Below are 18,961 nucleotides of genomic sequence, written 5' to 3'. Positions count from 1 at the left end.
CTTTCCCAGAGGCACTCTGGGAAGACACAGGAGAGCCCGGGAGGCAAAGGGACATGGGGGGGGAGAGAATAGAGGCTCCTTCTCCCATTCCCAGAGGGGAAAAGCACCTAAGCGATTGATTGGCCTAGGCGCTTGATTGACAGCTGCTTTTTTTTAAAAAGAAGTTCCGGAAGGGCAATGGGAACGGGGAGCAAAAAAGTCTGCTTCAAATTACAACCAAGAAAATTTCAATGGGAACGAGAACACGGGTCAAAAAACCCCGAGTCTGTTTGTACCCTTTCATAATGGGAATGAAGGACCAGATTCGAATACGACTTGGAAAAAAAATCGAGTCAGAATCGCAGCAATATAAGCCACTTTTTTTGCCCAGTGGGAATGGGGCCCAAATCGCCACCTATCTCGCCGGAATGCCACTGCCCAGATGTATCCTGGGTCAAAGCCTTGCTCAACCAGCATTTCTTAAAGGCCTCTCTGTTTCGCAATAGAGACATTGAGCAAGTACAGCCCAGCAATAAGATAAGATGGGGAAAGCATGACCCAAAGGCAGCAATGAAATAAAAATAAGCAGATTAAGCATTAGCAGCTTGGTATTTAGGAATACTTTACATTTTTAAATAGAAACTGTTTAAATATTATGGTTTTAAGATTGTAAGATTTATGATTTTTAAAATGTGGGGCTGTTGAGCACTGCCAACCTGAGAAGAGGCTTGTGAAACTGCATTAATTTACCATACAAGAGTTAAATAGCATCTATCAAAGGCATTAACTTCATTTTCCTTAGTATACCATCTAGTTTGACTCTCAATAAACAGATAATTTTGTTCAAATTCTTATAAACACTTTTGTTTTCCTTTTCCCCCCTAGAAGGCTGTCAGATTTTCATTTTCGATCCACCTATGTCCTTTGCACATTTCCACTTTGTACACATTTTCCACCGCTTTCCTTCTATACTTCATCACTATTGCTTTTCCTCCCAAAGTTAGTGAATTGGATCTTTCTTTTCACGTTTGTTGTTGTTGTTGTTAACTGCCCTTGAGTCATGGCGACCCCGTAAATGAGACATCCTCAAGAATCCCTATCCTCCACTGCCTTACCCAGATCCTGCAAGCCCTTGCCCATAACCCTCATGATTGAGTCTATTCATCTGGTTTGTGGTCTTCCCCTCTTTCTTCTACCCTCTACCTTTCCTAGCATTATTGTTTTTTCCTAGTGATCTATGCCTTCTCATGTGCCCAAAGTACGATAATCTCAACTTCATCATCTTAGCTTCCAAGGAGAGCCCTGGTCTTATCTGTTCAAGAACTCATTTGTTTGTTTTCTTGGCTCTCCATTGTATCCTAAGTACTCTTCTCCAGCAGCACATTTCAAATTAGTTGATTTTCTTTCTGATTGCTTCTTTCACTCTCCAGCTCTCACATTGTACATGGTGAATGGGAATACAATGGCCTGACTTTAGTGCTCAGGAGTATTTCTTTGCTCTTCAGTATCTTTTCCAGTTCTTTCATAGCTGCCCTTCCCATTCCTAGTCTTCTTCAATTTCCTCACTGTCTAGATTGAATTTGTGTATTTCTTCTGTGGTCATTATTTTTGTTTTCTTTATGTTCAGCATCAGACCTGCCTTTTCACTTTCATCTTTACCTTCCTTATTAACTGTTTCAATTCCTGAACGTCTTCTGCTAATATTATGATGTTGTCCACATATCTTAGGTTGTTAATGTTGTTTTCTCCTATCTTCACTCCTCCTTTTTCTGATTCTAATTCTGCTTTTCTTATGATGTTTTCAGCAAATAAGTTAAACAAGTAAAGTGATAGGATGCAGCCTTGCTTGACCCCTTTTCCTATTGGGAACCACTCTGTTTCCCCAAATTCTGTTGTGACAGTGGCCTACTGTCATTGGTACAGATTCCCCATCAGGACTATCAGCTGTAGTGGTACGCCCATATCTTTGAGTGCATTCCATAGTTTTTCATGATCTATACAATCAAATACTTTGCTATAGTATATGAAACACATGCTAATTATTTCTTGGAATTCTTTGGTGTGCTCCATTAGCCATGGCATGTTTACAATGTGGTTCCTACTGCCCCTTCCTTTTCCAAATCCTGCTTGCACCTTTGGAATTTCTTTCTCCATGTATGTTTGGAGTCTATGCTGCAGAATTTTAAACATTATTTTGCTTGCATGTGAGATTAGTGCTATTGTCCTATAGTTGCTGCAGTCCTTTGTATCTCCTTTCTTGTGGATTGGTATGTATATTGGGGGTTTCCAGTCTGTTGGCCACTGCTTTGTTTTCCATATTTGTTGGCATATTTCAGTTAGCACTAAAGTTGCATCTATCTATAGGCAGTATATCAGTTCAATTGGGATATCATCTGTTCCCGGTGATTTATTTTTTTCATTTCCTTTATTGCAGATTCCACTTCTTAAGTTTAAATGGGGAATTCTGGACAACTGTAGCACATGCTCACAAATTTGATTCCCCATTTTTGGCATCAAACAGTTAACCATTTCTTAAAGACTTCTATGTTTCACAATAGAGACACTGAGTAAGTACAGCCCAGCAATAATTAATAATAATAATAATAATTTGTTTTATTTATATACCGCTATTCCAAAGATCATAGCAGTGAACAGCAAGTAAGCTAATTAGCAAGTAAGCTAATTTGCCCCCAACAGTCTGGGTACTCATTTTAGCGACCTCGGAAGGATGCAAGCCTGAGTCGAGCTTGGGCCCTTTTGCTGGTCTTGAACTCGCAACCTTGTGGTTTTGAGTGAATGGCTGCAGTACAGGCATTTAACCACTGCGCCACCAGGGCTCAATAAAATAAGAGGGGTCTTCCGTATAGCACCAAAGAGAACTTTCTGCCTTGATACGTGGCAAAACCACACCATCATCTGAAGGGGAATTGTGTCAGAAAGCAGTGAAGAGTATGGATTCTGAAGAAGAGATGCTTAAAATCTTATTTAAACAAGAACATGGATTTCTAATTTCAAAGGTAAAATCAGTAGATAACATGTATGCAAATGTTAATGCTTTTATAACTATGAAAACTTCATGTTTTTAATGAATTGGTTTCCCTGATATGACTTCACATTTGAATTATCTTACAGAGGCCAAAACTTTCTAACATGTTTGAAATATCATTTCATTTTTCTGAGAACTTGAAATTTGATGTCTCAATAACTTGCTTCTAATATGAAATAATGGAGAAATCCAAAAGTATTTTCGTGCTGTCCTAGCACACAAGGAATACTCCTGGTTGCTTACCACATGTCTTTCAGCGTAATTTTGTTGATGAAAACATAAGGAGAGCAAATACAAGATTTTCAAATTATCAGGTGGAGCAGGGCAGTCCTACTGTTTGGATAGATGGGACACAGCCCACCTCAACCCCAAGACTCCTTTCACTCAACAAATGAGCAGAAGTTGTATTCAGGCCTTGACAGGAAAGCAAATTAGGGAGGAGATGGAGGCTCTGCTTACAAACCACTCATTATTGTCTTTTGTTACCCTGCCTACATCTTTTATCTCTTGTATAATTGCATTTTTTAAGGAAATAATATTCTGCCTTCAAGGACTTTGCACAGAATGGCCTCCAATTTTGCCAAGTCTCCACATTTCATTGGTATATTTAAAAGTTGCGGAAACAAACTGCAGAGCTTGGAATACAATCTTCCAGGACCTGCTTGATATAACAATAGTATTTGTGTAATAAAACCATCTTCCTTAAAAGTGTCCCTATTATCTGGAATGTGATCACTTTTGTTATGTAAATAGATGTTTGTCTATCCCTTACAAATTTAAAAATGGGTCCTAACAGCAGCAACAGCAACAAAGGCCCCAAACAGACTGGTGGCTTGTGGCCACTTCTTTTGCCCCGTCTGCATGACCCCAAAGTTAACCTTTATATCTGCCAAGTATCTAAACTTTTTCCTTTTGTACACATTACTGCTTTGGTTTGCAGATTATGTTTACTGCCTGTGAGTTGGGAGTATTTGATCTGCTTTTGGAGTCAGGAGACACCTTGACCTCCGCAGCTATCGCTGAACGCCTGGGCACCAGCAACATGGGAATGGAGAGGCTGCTGGAGGCCTGTGTGGGTTTAAAGTTACTAAGACTAGAGAAGAAGGACAATGAAGGTAACCATATCAGTAGAAGAAAACAACTTGGGTTGTCCTTTGCTGTCACTACACTGAATTGTGTAGTCAAGATGATCCCAGACCTTGAGGTTTCTGGGCCAAAACCTGCAACCTAGGGAATGCTCCCAGTTATGCATTAAGTACCAGCCACAGTGGCTCACAGCTTGTTGTTCGAACACACACACAGAACGTATCTTCCCATTTGCAAATTAAGACTTAGCTAAAGAAGTTTTTCCCAGATCAAGGTGAAATGAGGGCATACTTTCCTCTCACTTCCTATAAATAATGTTTAAATCTAGACTACTGGCTACTAGCTAGTAGCTGTATGAAGAGCAGAACAGAGACTGAGGCCCTCTGCCACAAAGACAGAGAGGGAAAGAAGAAACTAAGGGCCTTATCACACGAGGGATTTTGCAGTTCAGATCTGGAATCACTGCGGGTCCAACCATGCGTATTCATATTATAACGTGATGTATTATCAGATATGATTGCTTTCTATGGGGGGGGGGGGTCGTTCCAAGGCGGATCCACAGTCAATTCAGAGTGACTCCTCATTTTTGAGAATTTGGTAACAATTCACAAAAATTGTTTACAAGCTCACTATGATTTCACTTTGAATTGGTCTGGTGTGGAAGATCACCCCGATCTTGCCCCCAGTGACCCCCTGCCACCTTTCCCATCATCTCCTGCCTTCTCCTTCACCCCAATCTCACCCCCTCTGGCACTCTGCCACCTGTCCCATCATCCCCTGCCTGCTCCTTCACCGCAGTCTCGCCCCCAGTGACCCCCTGCCACCTTTCCCATCATCCCCTGTCTCCACCCTGATCTCACCCGCTCTGGCAGCCTGCCACCTGTCCCATCATCCCCTGCCTCCTCCTTCACCCTGATCTCACCCCCAGTGACCCCCTGCCACCTGTCCCATCATCCCCTGTCTCCACCCTGATCTCACCCGCTCTGGCAGCCTGCCACCTGTCCCATCATCCCCTGCCTCCACCCCGATCTCACCCCCAGTGACCCCCTGCCACCTGTCCCATCATCCCCTGCCTGCTCCTTCACCCCAATCTTGCCCCCAGTGACCCCCTGCCACCTGTCCCAACATTCCTTGCCTCCTCCTTCACCCTGATCTCACCCCCTCTGGCACTCTGCCACCTGTCCCATCATCCCCTGCCTCCTCCTTCCCCCTGATCTCACCCCCTCTGCCACTCTGCCACCTGTCCCATCATCCCCTGCTTCCTCCTTCAACCCTATCTTGCCCCCAGTGACCCCTGCGACCTGTCCCATCATCCCCCGCCTGCTCCTTCACGCCGATCTTGCTGCCTCTGCCACCCTGCCACCTGTCCCATCATTCCCTGCCTCCTCCTTCACCCTGATGAAGGATGACAGCTAAGGAGGGGGCAGGAAAGGATGTCAGCATCCAGAGCCCCACTGACCATGCGCAAGGGTGCCAATTTGAATCGTTGAATCCCTTTGGTATGGTAATACAATGTGCACTCAGTCTGCTTTTCCCAAATAGAGACCACAGTTTCATTCCTCAGGTATGATAATACATCACGTGAATTGCTTTGGATCCGAAGTGACTCTGCTACCCCCTCGCTTCAGAAGGACTTTGAATTGGAGCTGCTGTTTCACGTGTGATAAGGCCCTAAGTAAATAAACCATGGACACCTTGAAGTATGTTGGCAAGTTTTGGCAACCAGTAAATTAATCCTTGCAAATTTCCTCTTACTTAGAGCTGAGCCCCCAAAACTACAGAATTTGTACCCTTGTCTCCTGCCTGGAGGTGACCACTGAAAACTGGAGACTCAGGAACAGGTCTTGAGATCTGACAAACCTTTGTTGTCTTCAAGTAATTTCTGACTTATGGGGTTTTCTTGGCAAGATTTGTTCAGGGGTGTATATGGCTTTGCCTTCCTTTGAGGCTGAGAAAGTGTGTCCTGCCCAGAGGTCACCCGGTGGTTTTTCCATGACTGTGCAGGGATATGAACCATGGTCTCCAGAGTCATTATGCAACACTTGATTCCACTAGGGCTGCTCTCCCTATTTTCACCTATCTCTTATTTTATTTCTCTCATGGTTTTACAATAGAATGTTTTATCTCCTTTATTTTAAGGTCTTTATGGAAACACAGACCTTGCCAACCTCTGCCTTGCTAAATCAAGCCCTAAGTCTCAGTATCAATACATGAAGTTCTGCTCTGAGCACTTCTATCCAAATTTACAGTACTTGGCACAGGCTGTGAGGTAAGGAGTGAACTGCAAATAACCTCTAAAGGTTGGGAAAGTTGCTTTCAAGTTGCTTTTTTATTTACAGCAACTGTATTAATGAGAGATATCCAAGTGACCCAGTTATTCTTCTATTTCAGGGAAGGAAAAGAACAGATCCAATCAATATGTGGCACTTCAGAAAAAGATTTTTATAAAGCCACGAGCAGGTAACTAGTATTTTGTATCTGATACCTGAAGATACCTTCTTTAGGATAATGTAAACCTTGCATAACTATGCAAAACATTTTTGTTTGTTGTTGTTAACTGCCCTTGAGTCAAGCCCAACTAATGGTGACCCTGTGGATGAGACGTCTCCAAGCCCCTCTGTCCTCCACTGCTCTTCTCAAGTCCTGTAAATTCAGGCTTGAATTCTCCCTGATTGAGTCTATGCATCTGGCATGAGGTCTTCCTATGTTTCTGCTGCCTTCCACCTTCCTCAGCATGACTCACTTTTCCAGTGAGCCGAGCCTTCTTATCATGCAGCCAAAATATGACAGCCTCATTTTTGTCATATTGGCCCATTACAAACGGGCATAAAGTACGGACTGGGTCTGTATTAGGATTAGAAAGTGGCGTCCTTTCCAGACGCCCCTAACCCTAATACAGACCCAGTCTGTACAAAATGGCGGCGCCTGTTCCACACGGGGGCCGCCATCTCTACGTAGCGGACGCACTGCATCCGCACGTGCACAGCATATATGATGCTGCGAGTGCGCCATTGGCACCTTGTGGTGTCATATCTGCACCGTGGGAAGAAGCGCCATTTTGGGGCTTCTTTTTGCTCTGCGAGGGAGCCACGCGGTTGGCTGCTGCGGCTCCCTCGTGGAGCAACCGGCAGCGGCGTGAGACTTCCCCTTCTGGGCGGTCTGTAACGCACCATAGACTTCCGTGGAAAGTTCAGGCTTGATATGTTCTGTCTTTTTTGCTGTCCATGGTATCCTCAGTACTCTTTTCCTGCACTGCATCTCAAATGAGTTTTCCTCACATTTGCTTTTTTTACTGTCTGGCTCTCACATCTATACATGGTGATGGGAAATACAATGAATTTGATTATTCTAGCTTTTGTTTTCAGTTGTATATTTTGACACTTTAGGATCATGTCCAGTACTTTCATGGCTTGTTGTTAAGCTCTCTGTTATAGTACTGAGTGACCTAACAGGTCAAATGGGGTTAGTTTGCTTATTATTTTTAAAACATTTGAAATCAGAATCCCAATAGCCATGCAAAATTGTTGATAATGGTATTCTTTTTTGCTTATTACAAGTGTTATCCTGCATGTTTGCAGCTATATGTCAGACTTTGTATTCAGCCATTCTTTCTGCTTATCTTTCATTCTGATTTTGATTTCCCAGTTCAAAGGAAAAGCTGCAAAGATTCTCCAGTGCCCTCGAGGATGCCTGGAGTCTGTATGGTGAGGAAGTAATGTCTGCAATGGATCTTTCTTGTTTCCACATTGTTTGTGATTTGGGAGGTAAGTAGCAGAAATTTTACTAAAAAGCTGCTTTTCTTTATTTGGAATTTCAACACTATTGATTTGGGGGATGGCCTGTTAAGTTGACTTTCATCCCTGTGATTCTTTGGTGGCAAAAGTAGTATAGCTCCACCTCAGTACCACTGTATGTTCTATCATTACTTTAATACAGATTATTTCCTTTATTCAAGAGCCAGCATGGTGTAGTGGTTTGAGTGCTGTACTATGACTCTGGAGACCAGGGTTCATATCCCCACTCAGCAATGAAAATTCACTGGATGAACCTGGGCAAGCCATAACAGATTACTGCACTGACAAAAAAACTCAACTGCTCCCCAATGGGATACAGTTGAGTTGTGGGTTGCTACAGGCAATAAATACCTCATATTCTATCATACTTAATTTGTTGCCAGTGCAGCTGGGTTGTAATCACCTGGTGGCATCGACGGCGAATTAAATATGGTAGAACCCAGGAGCTAGTGAGAGAAAAGTGGGAAGAGAACGAGGAACACCATTGCATCCTCCTCTCTCTCTCCCTCTCTCTCTCTCTCTCCCTCTCTCCCTCTCTCCCTCTCTGTGTGTGTGTGTGTGTGTGTATCTCAGAGTCTGTCTCACAGCAGCAGGCTCTGAAGGGCCAGAAAACATGGGTATTCACCATCCCTCCAGCTCTTCATTCAACATTCATCTTTCCCCCATTTCTTCCGAATGCAAAACTGAAAGGAGAAACTCAAGAGCTCCATGGAAGCTTTCTGTTGCTCCCTCCCCCCCCCCCCCCAAACTGGATAAAATTGCTGCTGCTAGTAAGAGAGGGAAAGGGAGAAGAATCTGGGAAGGGCAGCTCCCGTGTTTGCAAATCGACTCATTGATGTTGTTCAGAGCTGGGATGCAGCCAGGATGCAGTCGCCCGGCAGCATTGGCAGCATTTTGAATGAATAGCTGGAGCCACACTTGGTAACACCAACCCTAGTGATGCCACTATATGGGAATTACATTTTGTGAGTAACAGTACAAAAAAAAGCATTACTAAGGATTCTGTATGGTGTCGTAATGGGAGGTCAGTGAGGGAGAGGGTGACACCATGGGTTATTGCATCAGGTGACACCAACCCTAGTGATGCCACTGAGTGGTATCACAACCATATTCTTTTGTTGTTCATAACTGGCATAAAAATAACTTCATCTCAGGCTGACTCTATGAATGAGAGGCTTCCAAGTCACCTTAACATCAATAGCCCTGTTCAGGTCCTGCAGACTCAGAGCTGTGGCTTTCTTGGATTGAGTGCATCCATTTGGAATGCTGTCATTCTCTTTTTGTACTGCCTTTTATTTTACCAAGCATTATTGTCTTTTTTTTAGTGAGTCATGTCTTTCCATATATAATAATAATCTGTACCCTAGTTTCAAAAGAAATTAAAATTCCTGAACAAAATTTCATACAGAAAATTTAGGAAGAAGTTCAAAAGACATTTATTTGTTTGTTTTCCATTCTGTTCTTTTTTTTAAAGGATGTAGTGATGCGTTTGCGAAAAAATATATTTCATTGTACCCAAATTCTAAAGTGACCATTTTTGACCTACCTGAAGTGGTGGAAACAACAAAGCATCTTGCGTCATCAGAGGAACAGCGGATTACTTTTCAGGGTGGTAAGATATGGTTTTTGCAGACATAGCTAGATTTAAAATTTAGATACTACTTCCCTCTACAAGGCAGATACCTGTATAAAAAGCATCAGGGATCACCAGTGTATACTTCATTAAGTTATGGAGCAGAGAAGCATCAATACTTATATAAAGTGATCAGTGAAAGAGGAGGCAATTGGGTATTAGATGAGCCCTTCCATTTCCCCTGTCTTCCTATCATTAGGCCAAATGCCTTCTTGGATTTTGAGGTCACTTCTTTCCTCTTAAAGAAATTGGGCTGTCTCTTTGGTCCTCTTTGTTCAGCCTCAGGAAATGTTTGTAGTTTACATAACATGCATGATAGACAGCTTTCTTGTAACCAACTACTGTATTGCTCCACTCCTTTGGTCTATCTCCTTTCCTATCCTAAGATGGATTTCCTGAGACAATCAACATTCTCCCCCTCTTTCTATCCTTAGGTATCTTTCTTAGATGGTGAGGTCACTTCTGAGTTAAAGAAGCTGATTTCAGAGACATAGCCAAGTTAATCTGGGATATCAGTATGCAAAGAGATCTTGTGGCATTTTTGACTGTGCAAAAGAAGTTGTGCATAAACTTTCACAGACTTGATCTGCTTCCTCTGTTCACTCCATGCATCTGAGAAAGTAGACCAAGGTCCAAAGCACATTGAAGAAATAATCCAGTTTGAGGCTGCTTTAACTGCCCTGGTTCAGTGCAATGCAATCCTGGGAATTGTAGTTTATTATGGCACTAGAGCTCTCTGACAAGATATGGCTAAATGTCTCACAAAACGACAGTTCCTGGGATTGCCAAGTATTATGTCAGGGCAGTTAAAGTGGTCTCTCACAGGATTATTTCTGCATTGTATTTTGGTCCCAGGTGTATGGAGATTTTCAGATGGCGGGGGCAGGAGTAAAAGGGATATTCCCAGCAAAGTCACACAATTGTGCCGAAGATTTTCAGACAACGTAGCACTGATCCCTAGCTTCTTCTGGGAAGAACCAGGAATGCTCCAGCTACAAACCATTTACAGGGCTTTCCCATGAATAGTTTGTTGCTGGAGCATTCCTGGTTCTTCCTAGAAGAAGTCCTGGATCAGTGTGACATCATCTGAAAATCTTCAGTTCAATTGCACGACTTTACTGGGAGAATGTCTTTCACTCTCGGCTTTTTTCCCCATCTGAAAATCTCCTTAGAAAGCTTGTGCTACAACATCTTTTGCACAATTAATCTAAAAGGTGCTACAATAACTCGTTGCTTAATGAAGCTGGTTTGTCTCTTTGTTCACCTTTGTCCAGCCTCAGGAATAGTTGACAGTTTATCCAAAATACATGACAGATAACTTTATTGTTAACAAGTATTGCTCAGCTCATTTTGTCTATCTCCTTCCCTATCCCAAGATGGATTTCCAGAAACAGTAAAGGTAACTTTCCCGTTTTAATACCTCATATTCAGAGTACTCCTATTCCTACCATACACTCATATTGTACTAGTCCCACTGTACTCTGCATAATACAAATGCTGTAATGTTCCTACAGTTGTCACTTTCACAAGGCTTTCCATTAGTCAGAGTCAGGCACCAGAAAGCATGGCAGTTCTCTAACCACCCCTCTTGCGCTCACAGCCATCCCCTCTGCTCTATGTGTGCCTCACAGTTTATAATGCACCTTCCAAATTGGTCTAAGTCTAACCTGCGGACCTCAGCACAGGGGAAGACGTTATCTTTTCAACAGTGGTAAAGTAAAATTCTGCTCTCAAACCAGCATTGCTCCTGTACATGGAATGGCATAAGGGTTCCTATCCTTTGCGACAGGCAATAAAGCTGCTTAGCGTATGGCCTCAGTATCCATGGGTTCAGTGTCTGCAAATTTGAGCAACTGCAGATTGAAATGAAGAAAGAGTTGTTTGTTTGTTTTTTACCTGTGATTGATTGCAGGCAAACTGAAAAGCTGTCCCAGGCAATAGTGGATGCTGTGGTGACAAGACCTGAACGCCAGGCAAACACTCTTTCTTTTTTGGCTGTGGTAATTCTGCTCTTTCCTTCAAAAGACAGAGGTGGGGGCTGGTGTCCTCACAACAGCAAGCAGGAAAAATGTGTGCCTTGCACTCGGGGCTTGCTGCCATCGCTCTTTTCCCCCCTTGGAAGTCAGTTCCAGGAAGGAGTTAGCAGGGGAGTTAGCAAGCGCTTGGCACTTGGAGCTTTGAGCCCCTTCAGATAGTGGCAGTGTTCCCACTTGCAATTTACAACGCTTTAAAATACACTGGTATCAGTTAAATCGATTCAAAATAACCCTGGTCTTATCCCGCGTTCCGAATCGCTTTTTTTCCTTCGTTCTCATTTACCAACTGATTCGCTTTAAGTGATCCTCTTTCGTTCCTATTCAAATAAAACGGTGTATATACAAACCGGTTTTAGCCTTATTTCGTTCCCACTCACCATTTTGGGGCTGTCAATCAAAGCAACGTCATTATAACATCCCTTTTAAATTTCACGGTTTGTTATAAAAGAGCCAATGAGGAGGCGCTTAAAGTGCTTATGAGTCCTGCAATTATTTGTGGGGAAGGATGGTTGAGGGAGAGAAAACTGCCTCCCCAAAGCACTTGCCTTGGAAGAAAGACCCCAGGCTGGGGGAGGCAGCGCTGCCTTGGGTCTGAGATGGCAAGGAGGGAAGGAGAAGTTGGCACGGGCCGTTTCTCTTTCCCTCCTTGCCTTCCCAAACTGAAGGCAGCGCTGCCTTGGGTCTGAGATGGCAAGGAGGGAAGGAGAAGTTGGCACGGGCCGTTTCTCTTTCCCTCCTTGCCTTCCCAAACCGAAGGCAGCGCTGCCTTGGGTCTGAGATGGCAAGGAGGGAAGGAGAAGTTGGCACGGGCCGTTTCTCCTTCCCTCCTTGCCTTCCCAAACCGAAGGCAGTGCTGCCTTGGGTCTGAGATGGCAAGGAGGGAAGGAGAAGTTTGCATTGGCCGTTTCTCTTTCCCTCCTTGCCTTCCCAAACCGAAGGCAGCGCTGCCTTGGGTCTGAGATGGCAAGGAGGGAAGGAGAAGTTGGCACGGGCTGTTTCTCTTTCCCTCCTTGCCTTCCCAAACCAAAGGCAGTGCTGCCTTGGGTCTGAGGTGGCAAGGAGGGAAGGAGAAGTTGGCACGGGCCGTTTCTCTTTCCCTCCTTGCCTTCCCAAGCCGAAGGCAGTGCTGCCTTGGGTCTGAGATGGCAAGGAGGGAAGGAGAAGTTGGCACGGGCCGTTTCTCTTTCCCTCCTTGCCTTCCCAAGCCGAAGGCAGTGCTGCCTTGGGTCTGAGATGGCAAGGAGGGAAGGAGAAGTTGGCACGGGCCGTTTCTCCTTCCCTCCTTGCCTTCCCAAACCAAAGGCAGCGCTGCCTTGGGTCTGAGATGGCAAGGAGGGAAGGAGAAGTTGGCACGTCACGGGTCTGGGAATAATGCCCAAATGTCCTCCATTTTGATCATGCTTAAGAAACATGCATTTATAGTAACATTTTTTAAAAACATCAATTTTTTGCGCATGTCCTCCAATTTTTAAAAATGTGCCCTACATTTGAAAATGTTGTCTTACATTTTTCCTACATTTGTCCAGGTTAGGAGGTCCAGACTTATGGCAACCCTACTTTAAGAGTCCTTTGGCAGATGCAGGCGCTGGAGTGGCCGGGACTTCAGGCGCTTAAAGCGCTGAAGAGATTAAGCGCCTGTAAACCATTAAATTAAAAAATAAAAAAATCCTTATCAGCGGACAAAAGGGTGAGGGAAGCAAAGATGGCGACAGCCACGACGGATGGGGACAAGAAAGGGAGACTCCCCCGAGCCAGCCCATCGCGCTCCGCTCCTCCCATCCAGCTAACCCGATTTCTGAGGCTGATCGTTCCTACTTCAATAATCCAATTCCTATCTCGAATCAAGGAAAAAATGTAGGTTCGACCCTTCTATTTTTTTAACACGGGTTATACGCCTTTAAAACGGATTAAATTAAAATCCGCTTTACAATTCGCATTTTAGTGGGAACGATTGCGGGTTGCTCTAGAACTGTTCTAGAGTTAATTCGGTTTCTAATAGGAACGATGTACCTTGGAATCGATTTGTAGCACAGAATATAAGCCAATGGGAACACCCCCGATGAAGTCAATCATGGAATGATGCTGGTCAAAACTGTATCTTCTGTGCTGAAGCATAATAAAACCTTCATCCAAAAACATCCTTCCTGCACCAGGCTAAAGCTTTAGGATGGAGGAAGGTAGCTGCAAAAAGCCTCAAGCTCCAGGACTTGTGGCTTCTATGTCCCTTACTAACCCTTTCCTCGGATTGATTTCCATCAGCCATGGGCACAGGGGAGGGAGGGGAGGTGGCAGTGATTTTAAATTTTAAATATCGATTTGGGCAGCTCCATTTTTTTATATGTACATGGGAGGGGAAGGGTATCCTGGAAACTCTGACAGATAGAGAGGGCTCATTATAGTTCTAGATATAAAAAGTGTTTTCCAGAAGGTTGAAATAATTGATGTCTTCTTATACTGCAGGTGATTTTTTTAATGATCAAGTTCCAGAAGCTGATCTGTATACATTGGCTAGAGTTCTTCATGGCTGGGATGATGAGAAATGTGTAACTCTGCTAAATAAATTAAACAAGGCCTGTAAACCTGGTATGTGTATTTAGATTTCCTCCTTGAAATTTCTTTCTTTCTTTCTTTTTGCTCTCTGGAAGCATCCTTCCTTCTTCCAGTGTCTTCAAAGTATCAAGTGAATACAATATTCTCAGGCCCATTATCTACATAGGGCCATTAACCCATGGGCTGACTTGCCCTAGAAGCAACAGTAAATGACTCATGTTGCGAAGAAAGTTTTCATCATCTAATTTGAGGTGGGATCAAATTATTCTGTTATAATAATCAGTTAAAGGAGGGGTGGGCAAAGTATAGTACTCCATTTGCTTTTGAATTGCTTTTTCTATCATCCTTCATAAGCACAGCTAATGGTGAGAAATGCTGGAGTTGCAGTCCAACAACATAACTATCAGAGCCAGGATAAACCACTGCATTGCAGGAACATTGTTCCTGAGTGGTTATTGGAGCCATCGTGTCACTATTGGTCCTTTTCTATATAGTGAACCTCTGCATATTCTGGGGCTGTTCTATTTCTGAGAAGATATAAGAATATGTCCTTTCTTAATATGGTTGGAATTTGGTAAAGAGTTCATCTAGCCTGGACAAATACACCAGGATATAGAGTTTTCAATGGAACTGTGGAAACTATAGTATAAAAACTGTTGTGGTTGTTTTTTACAAGAGTGGAAACACTGTGTATGAGATCTTGCTGCCAAGGAAGACTACACAATTTGTAGCAGTTCCCTTTCTGGGCCCCAAAGATGGAGGGAAGTCATTGACCTGGGCTGCAGGGAGGAAACCTTTGCCTTCTAGACACCATGGGAAATGGCAGTATCAGTGTACAGTTACCCACCCACATTCACTGGTTTTCCATTTGCATATTTGATGATTCATTGATTTGATTAATATGTTCTCGCTAGGAATCTGTAGGTCTTCCAGTGTGATTGTATGGTCAGCTTCCACCGCAGAGTCATGCTGGAGAACCTAGAGATTCTTAGAGAAGTATGCTCTTAGATTTTTTTAAAAACAGCATTTACAATTTGTATTTAATTAAATTGTGCTTTTCTTCACTTTTGCAGGGGAGGAGGCTGTGCCCCTAATCCCTGTTGATGTTGCAGACTAACTGTAGTCCCTTGCTATTCCTATCTCACCCTCCAAATGATCCCACCCCCCATTATCATTATATTTAACTAGATAGTGATGGGAAGATTAAGATTTCCCATTCATGGGTTCTGAGGTGTGCATCTGTATATGTAGAAGTCATTGTGGGCCAAAAACCTTGAGAACCAGAAAACACATCTTATTTCTTTATATACTGGCACACAGTATATAAGTTTTTATTATGAGAGGAACCATGTTCAAAACTTTCCAAAAAGGTGTAGAAATAGGTAATGATATTATCTCTTTCCCAACTCACTTAACAGGAGGTGGTGTGTTAATAGTGGACACAATTCTCAATGAAGACAGAAATGGGCCTTTAGAAGTCCACATCTACTCCATACTGATGTTGCTTTACACTAAAGGAAAAGAACGGACCTCATCTGAGTACAATGCACTCCTTGGTGCAGCTGGCTTCAAGGTGATTCAGTTCAAGAAAGGAAGACTCTTTGGTGTTGTTTTGGGAAGAAAATAAAGTGATCTCTCCATTCTTATTCAAGACCTTAAAGAGGGATGGGAAGCTTTTGGCTGTTTGGATGTTGTTGGACTCCACTTACTCTCATCTCCCACTCACCTGGCCAGTGGTGATATATGATGGGAGTAAGAGTTCATCATCATGTAGAATTCCATTGGTTCCCTACAGAAATCTAAAACAACAAATTATTAAAATAATTTGTGACTGTTTTTAATTAATGTTTGACAATAACAATCTAATTTACAGTCAAAATAATATACAATCAGAGATTTAAAAAACCGGAGCGGGAAAGACAAAGAAGTGAAAAAGAAGGAGGAAAAGAAAAAGAAAGAAAGAATGGAAAGAGAGAGAAAGAGAATGAGAAAGAGAAAAGAAAAAAAGACCTATAATTGATGCATAGGAGGGCTCTGACCTCCCAATTCTGACTGTAATAAAAAAAAAAAAGGGGGGGGGGGAGAAAAGAAATTATTCTACCTTTACAGATCCAACTAAATAATTCTACTAAAATTACTAATAGACATCACCACAAATTATTATATCATTAGATTTCTTGTTGCTCAAAAAGTCCATAAACCATTCACAATTTTTCATAAAGTCTTCAATTGTGAGTTTTATCCTTAAAACTCGCAATGGGGCCATTCAGACTACCGTTTACTCCAGTTCAGGAACTGGATTAAAAGCAGGAAGTTCATATTGGCCCTGATTCTTCTATATCTGAATTTGAGGTTTGCACACCTGTTCAGGGGCAAATGCCCCTTGGCACAGGTCTTTTGAAAGTGGAGTTTTACCTGTATCTTTTGAGAAAAACCTGGTCTTGGCAAATATGAACTTGGCCCCGGTCATGTTTGGGTCAAGTTCAGGGGAAGGATTAGGTCAGAGGGAGGGCAGAGGACAGAACATGCCTCCCCTTCATCGGGGTGAAGGAGGAGGAGGAGGATGAAGGAGCAGGAGGAAGGGAGCCATGGAGGGCAGGATCAGGGCAAAGGAGGAGGAGCAGGAAGGAGCAGGAGGAAGGGAGCCATGGAGGGCAGGATCAGGGTGAAGGAGGAAGAGGAGGCGGAGGAAGGAGCAGGGCGAAGGGTCAAGTTCAGGGGAGGGATTAGGTGAGAGGGACTGCAGAGGGCGGAACATGCCTCCCCTTCATCGAGGTGAAGGAGGAGGAGGAGGAAAGAGCAGGAGGAATGGTGCCATGGAGGACAGGATCAGGGCAAAAGAGGAGGAGGAGGAGGAGGAAGGAGCAGAACGAAGGGTCAAGTTCAGGGGAGGGATTAAGTCAGAGGGAGGGCAGAGAGCGTGAACATGCCTCTCCTCTCGCAGGCAGTTTTCTCTCTCTCTCTCTTTTTTCTTTGTATTTTTTTTGACAGACTATGCGAATAGTTCTATTGATACATTTTGATAGTGTGTCTGCTTGTGCTACATTTCCCTTTCATTTGCTTGCTCCCAGCATGGCATCTCACTTTGCAAGAGGTTTTTTTTAAAAAAAAATTGTGTGTGTGTGTGTGTGTGTGTGTGTGTGTGTGTGTGTAATATGCGAATGCTACAATGCGAATGTTACAAATGTTTCTCTTTCAATCTGGCAAATTGACAGAATGCTTTTGCTATGTATATGTATGTTATGTGAGGCATTCTGGGGTGGCAAAGCAAGAGGATGCAGAGGTGGCATTCTGAGGTGAGGATAGATGGCATTTTGGGGTTGAAAACAGAGGCAGAGCAAGGAGATCCAAAGAGGAGGGAAGGATAGATTGCATTTTGGGGTGGCAATTGGAGGGAAAACAAAGCAAGAGGATTCAGATGTCATTTTTTCAGTGGAACAATGTGAATAACCTCACTCACGCATTCAGGGTTTGTCATTCACACTATGGAACCACATCTCACTGCAAACCACATGTCTCCATATCTATGCAAGTTCAGTTGCTCACATGTGCCAGCACCTTTCAGCTGGGCAGAGGCTCCTCCTCGCACCATTTGAAGGAGTCAGCATCTTTTTCTCTCTCTCCCTTTTCCATCTCTGGCTCTTTTCTCCTCTCTTGGTTTCAGCGGTGGCTCTTCCACTTGGAAAGGGGCAGCACTTTCTGACCATGGATCTGTTGAAGATGTGAATGTATTTGAAATGCATTGAAGGCATGCAGAGTTTAACTCTGAATTATCCCGGGTCTATTCGCATTGGTTATTCACAGTGCCGACAATACAGATGTTTTCTTTAAAAGCTCAGAAAAAACTCCAATATCAATTATCCCAGGAAAAGTGGGGGTTTTTTTGCAGCCCCTCCCAAATTTAATTGGGTGTATTTGGGATGAATGTGAACAACAGAGATTCATCCTAGATTATTTTCACCACCTGAAGAGGGCCTCCAGACAGTGAAAAAAAAAAAAATCCTAGATGAACATGGGTTGAATCTTTGTTGTTCACATGCCCTTGGTCAAGAAGTTACAACTTTACAGCTCGTTAAAGAACTTAACAAGGATTTGGTGGCTTTGTGTTAAGATGCCAGTTCTGATAACTGGAAGGTTGGCAGTTTGAGGCCTGAGTGCTGCATGATAGGGTAAACTCCTGTCACTAGTCTCAGCTTCAGCCAACCTAGCAGTTCAAAAGCATGCAAATGCAAATAGATAGACAGGTCCCATTTCTCAGTGGGAAGGTAACAGCGTTCAGTGCAGTCATGCTGGCCAGATGACCACCAGAGCAGTCCTCAGACAATACTGAGCACTGCCCCCCACAGTCAGTTATGACTAGATATTCATGTCAAGGGACAACCTTTACCTTTAAAGTGTTTATGAAAGCATTAAGCAACAAATAGCTTGTATATTTAACAGATAGTGAAGAGAATTCATTACATCAGTACCCATACCTCCCTCTTTGTTGCTGATTCCTCTGCCCTCATGGGATGCACCACATTACACAAAGGGCAGAACAAAGCAGTCACCCAGGTGATTCTTCCTCTCTCCTTCCCTTGGCTCAGACTGATTCAGTACACTGCAGAATTCATACAATTTGACGCTGCTTTAACTGTCATAGCTCCATCCCGTGGAATGCTGGGATTTGTAATTTGTTGTGGCACTAGAGCTCTCTGGCACTGAAAGCTAAATATCTCTCAAAAGTACAAATCCCCGGTTTCCAGAGCATTGGGTCATGACAGTTAAAGCGGTATGAAACTGTATTCATGCTGCAGTGCAGGTGCAGCCCTAGTAACATATAACAGGCAGAAACACA

General features: G+C 43.4%; 1 protein-coding gene across 1 annotated transcript in view; it reads left to right on the top strand.

Annotated features, from left to right (window-relative positions):
- The first annotated feature begins 2,930 nt into the window (after window positions 1-2,930).
- The window catches only part of LOC149319286 (acetylserotonin O-methyltransferase-like), a 29,842-nt gene continuing 13,811 nt past the window's right edge, over window positions 2,931-18,961 (top strand). The window contains exons 1-9 of the mRNA XM_089508408.1: window positions 2,931-2,996; window positions 3,966-4,140; window positions 6,251-6,380; window positions 6,503-6,571; window positions 7,757-7,875; window positions 9,380-9,517; window positions 14,035-14,157; window positions 15,543-15,728; window positions 17,789-17,846. Of these exons, the coding sequence (XP_089364534.1) occupies window positions 2,931-2,996; window positions 3,966-4,140; window positions 6,251-6,380; window positions 6,503-6,571; window positions 7,757-7,875; window positions 9,380-9,517; window positions 14,035-14,157; window positions 15,543-15,728; window positions 17,789-17,846 (1,064 nt within the window). The remainder of the gene's footprint in view (window positions 2,997-3,965; window positions 4,141-6,250; window positions 6,381-6,502; window positions 6,572-7,756; window positions 7,876-9,379; window positions 9,518-14,034; window positions 14,158-15,542; window positions 15,729-17,788; window positions 17,847-18,961) is intronic.

This window comes from Sceloporus occidentalis, unplaced genomic scaffold (assembly GCF_023333645.1).
Source record: "Sceloporus occidentalis isolate IW3139 unplaced genomic scaffold, rSceOcc1.0.p SCAF_2, whole genome shotgun sequence".
Taxonomy (NCBI): Eukaryota; Metazoa; Chordata; class Lepidosauria; order Squamata; family Phrynosomatidae; genus Sceloporus; species Sceloporus occidentalis.
The sequence above is the reverse complement of the archived record's forward strand: the minus strand, read 5'-3'. Positions and strand labels throughout refer to the sequence as shown.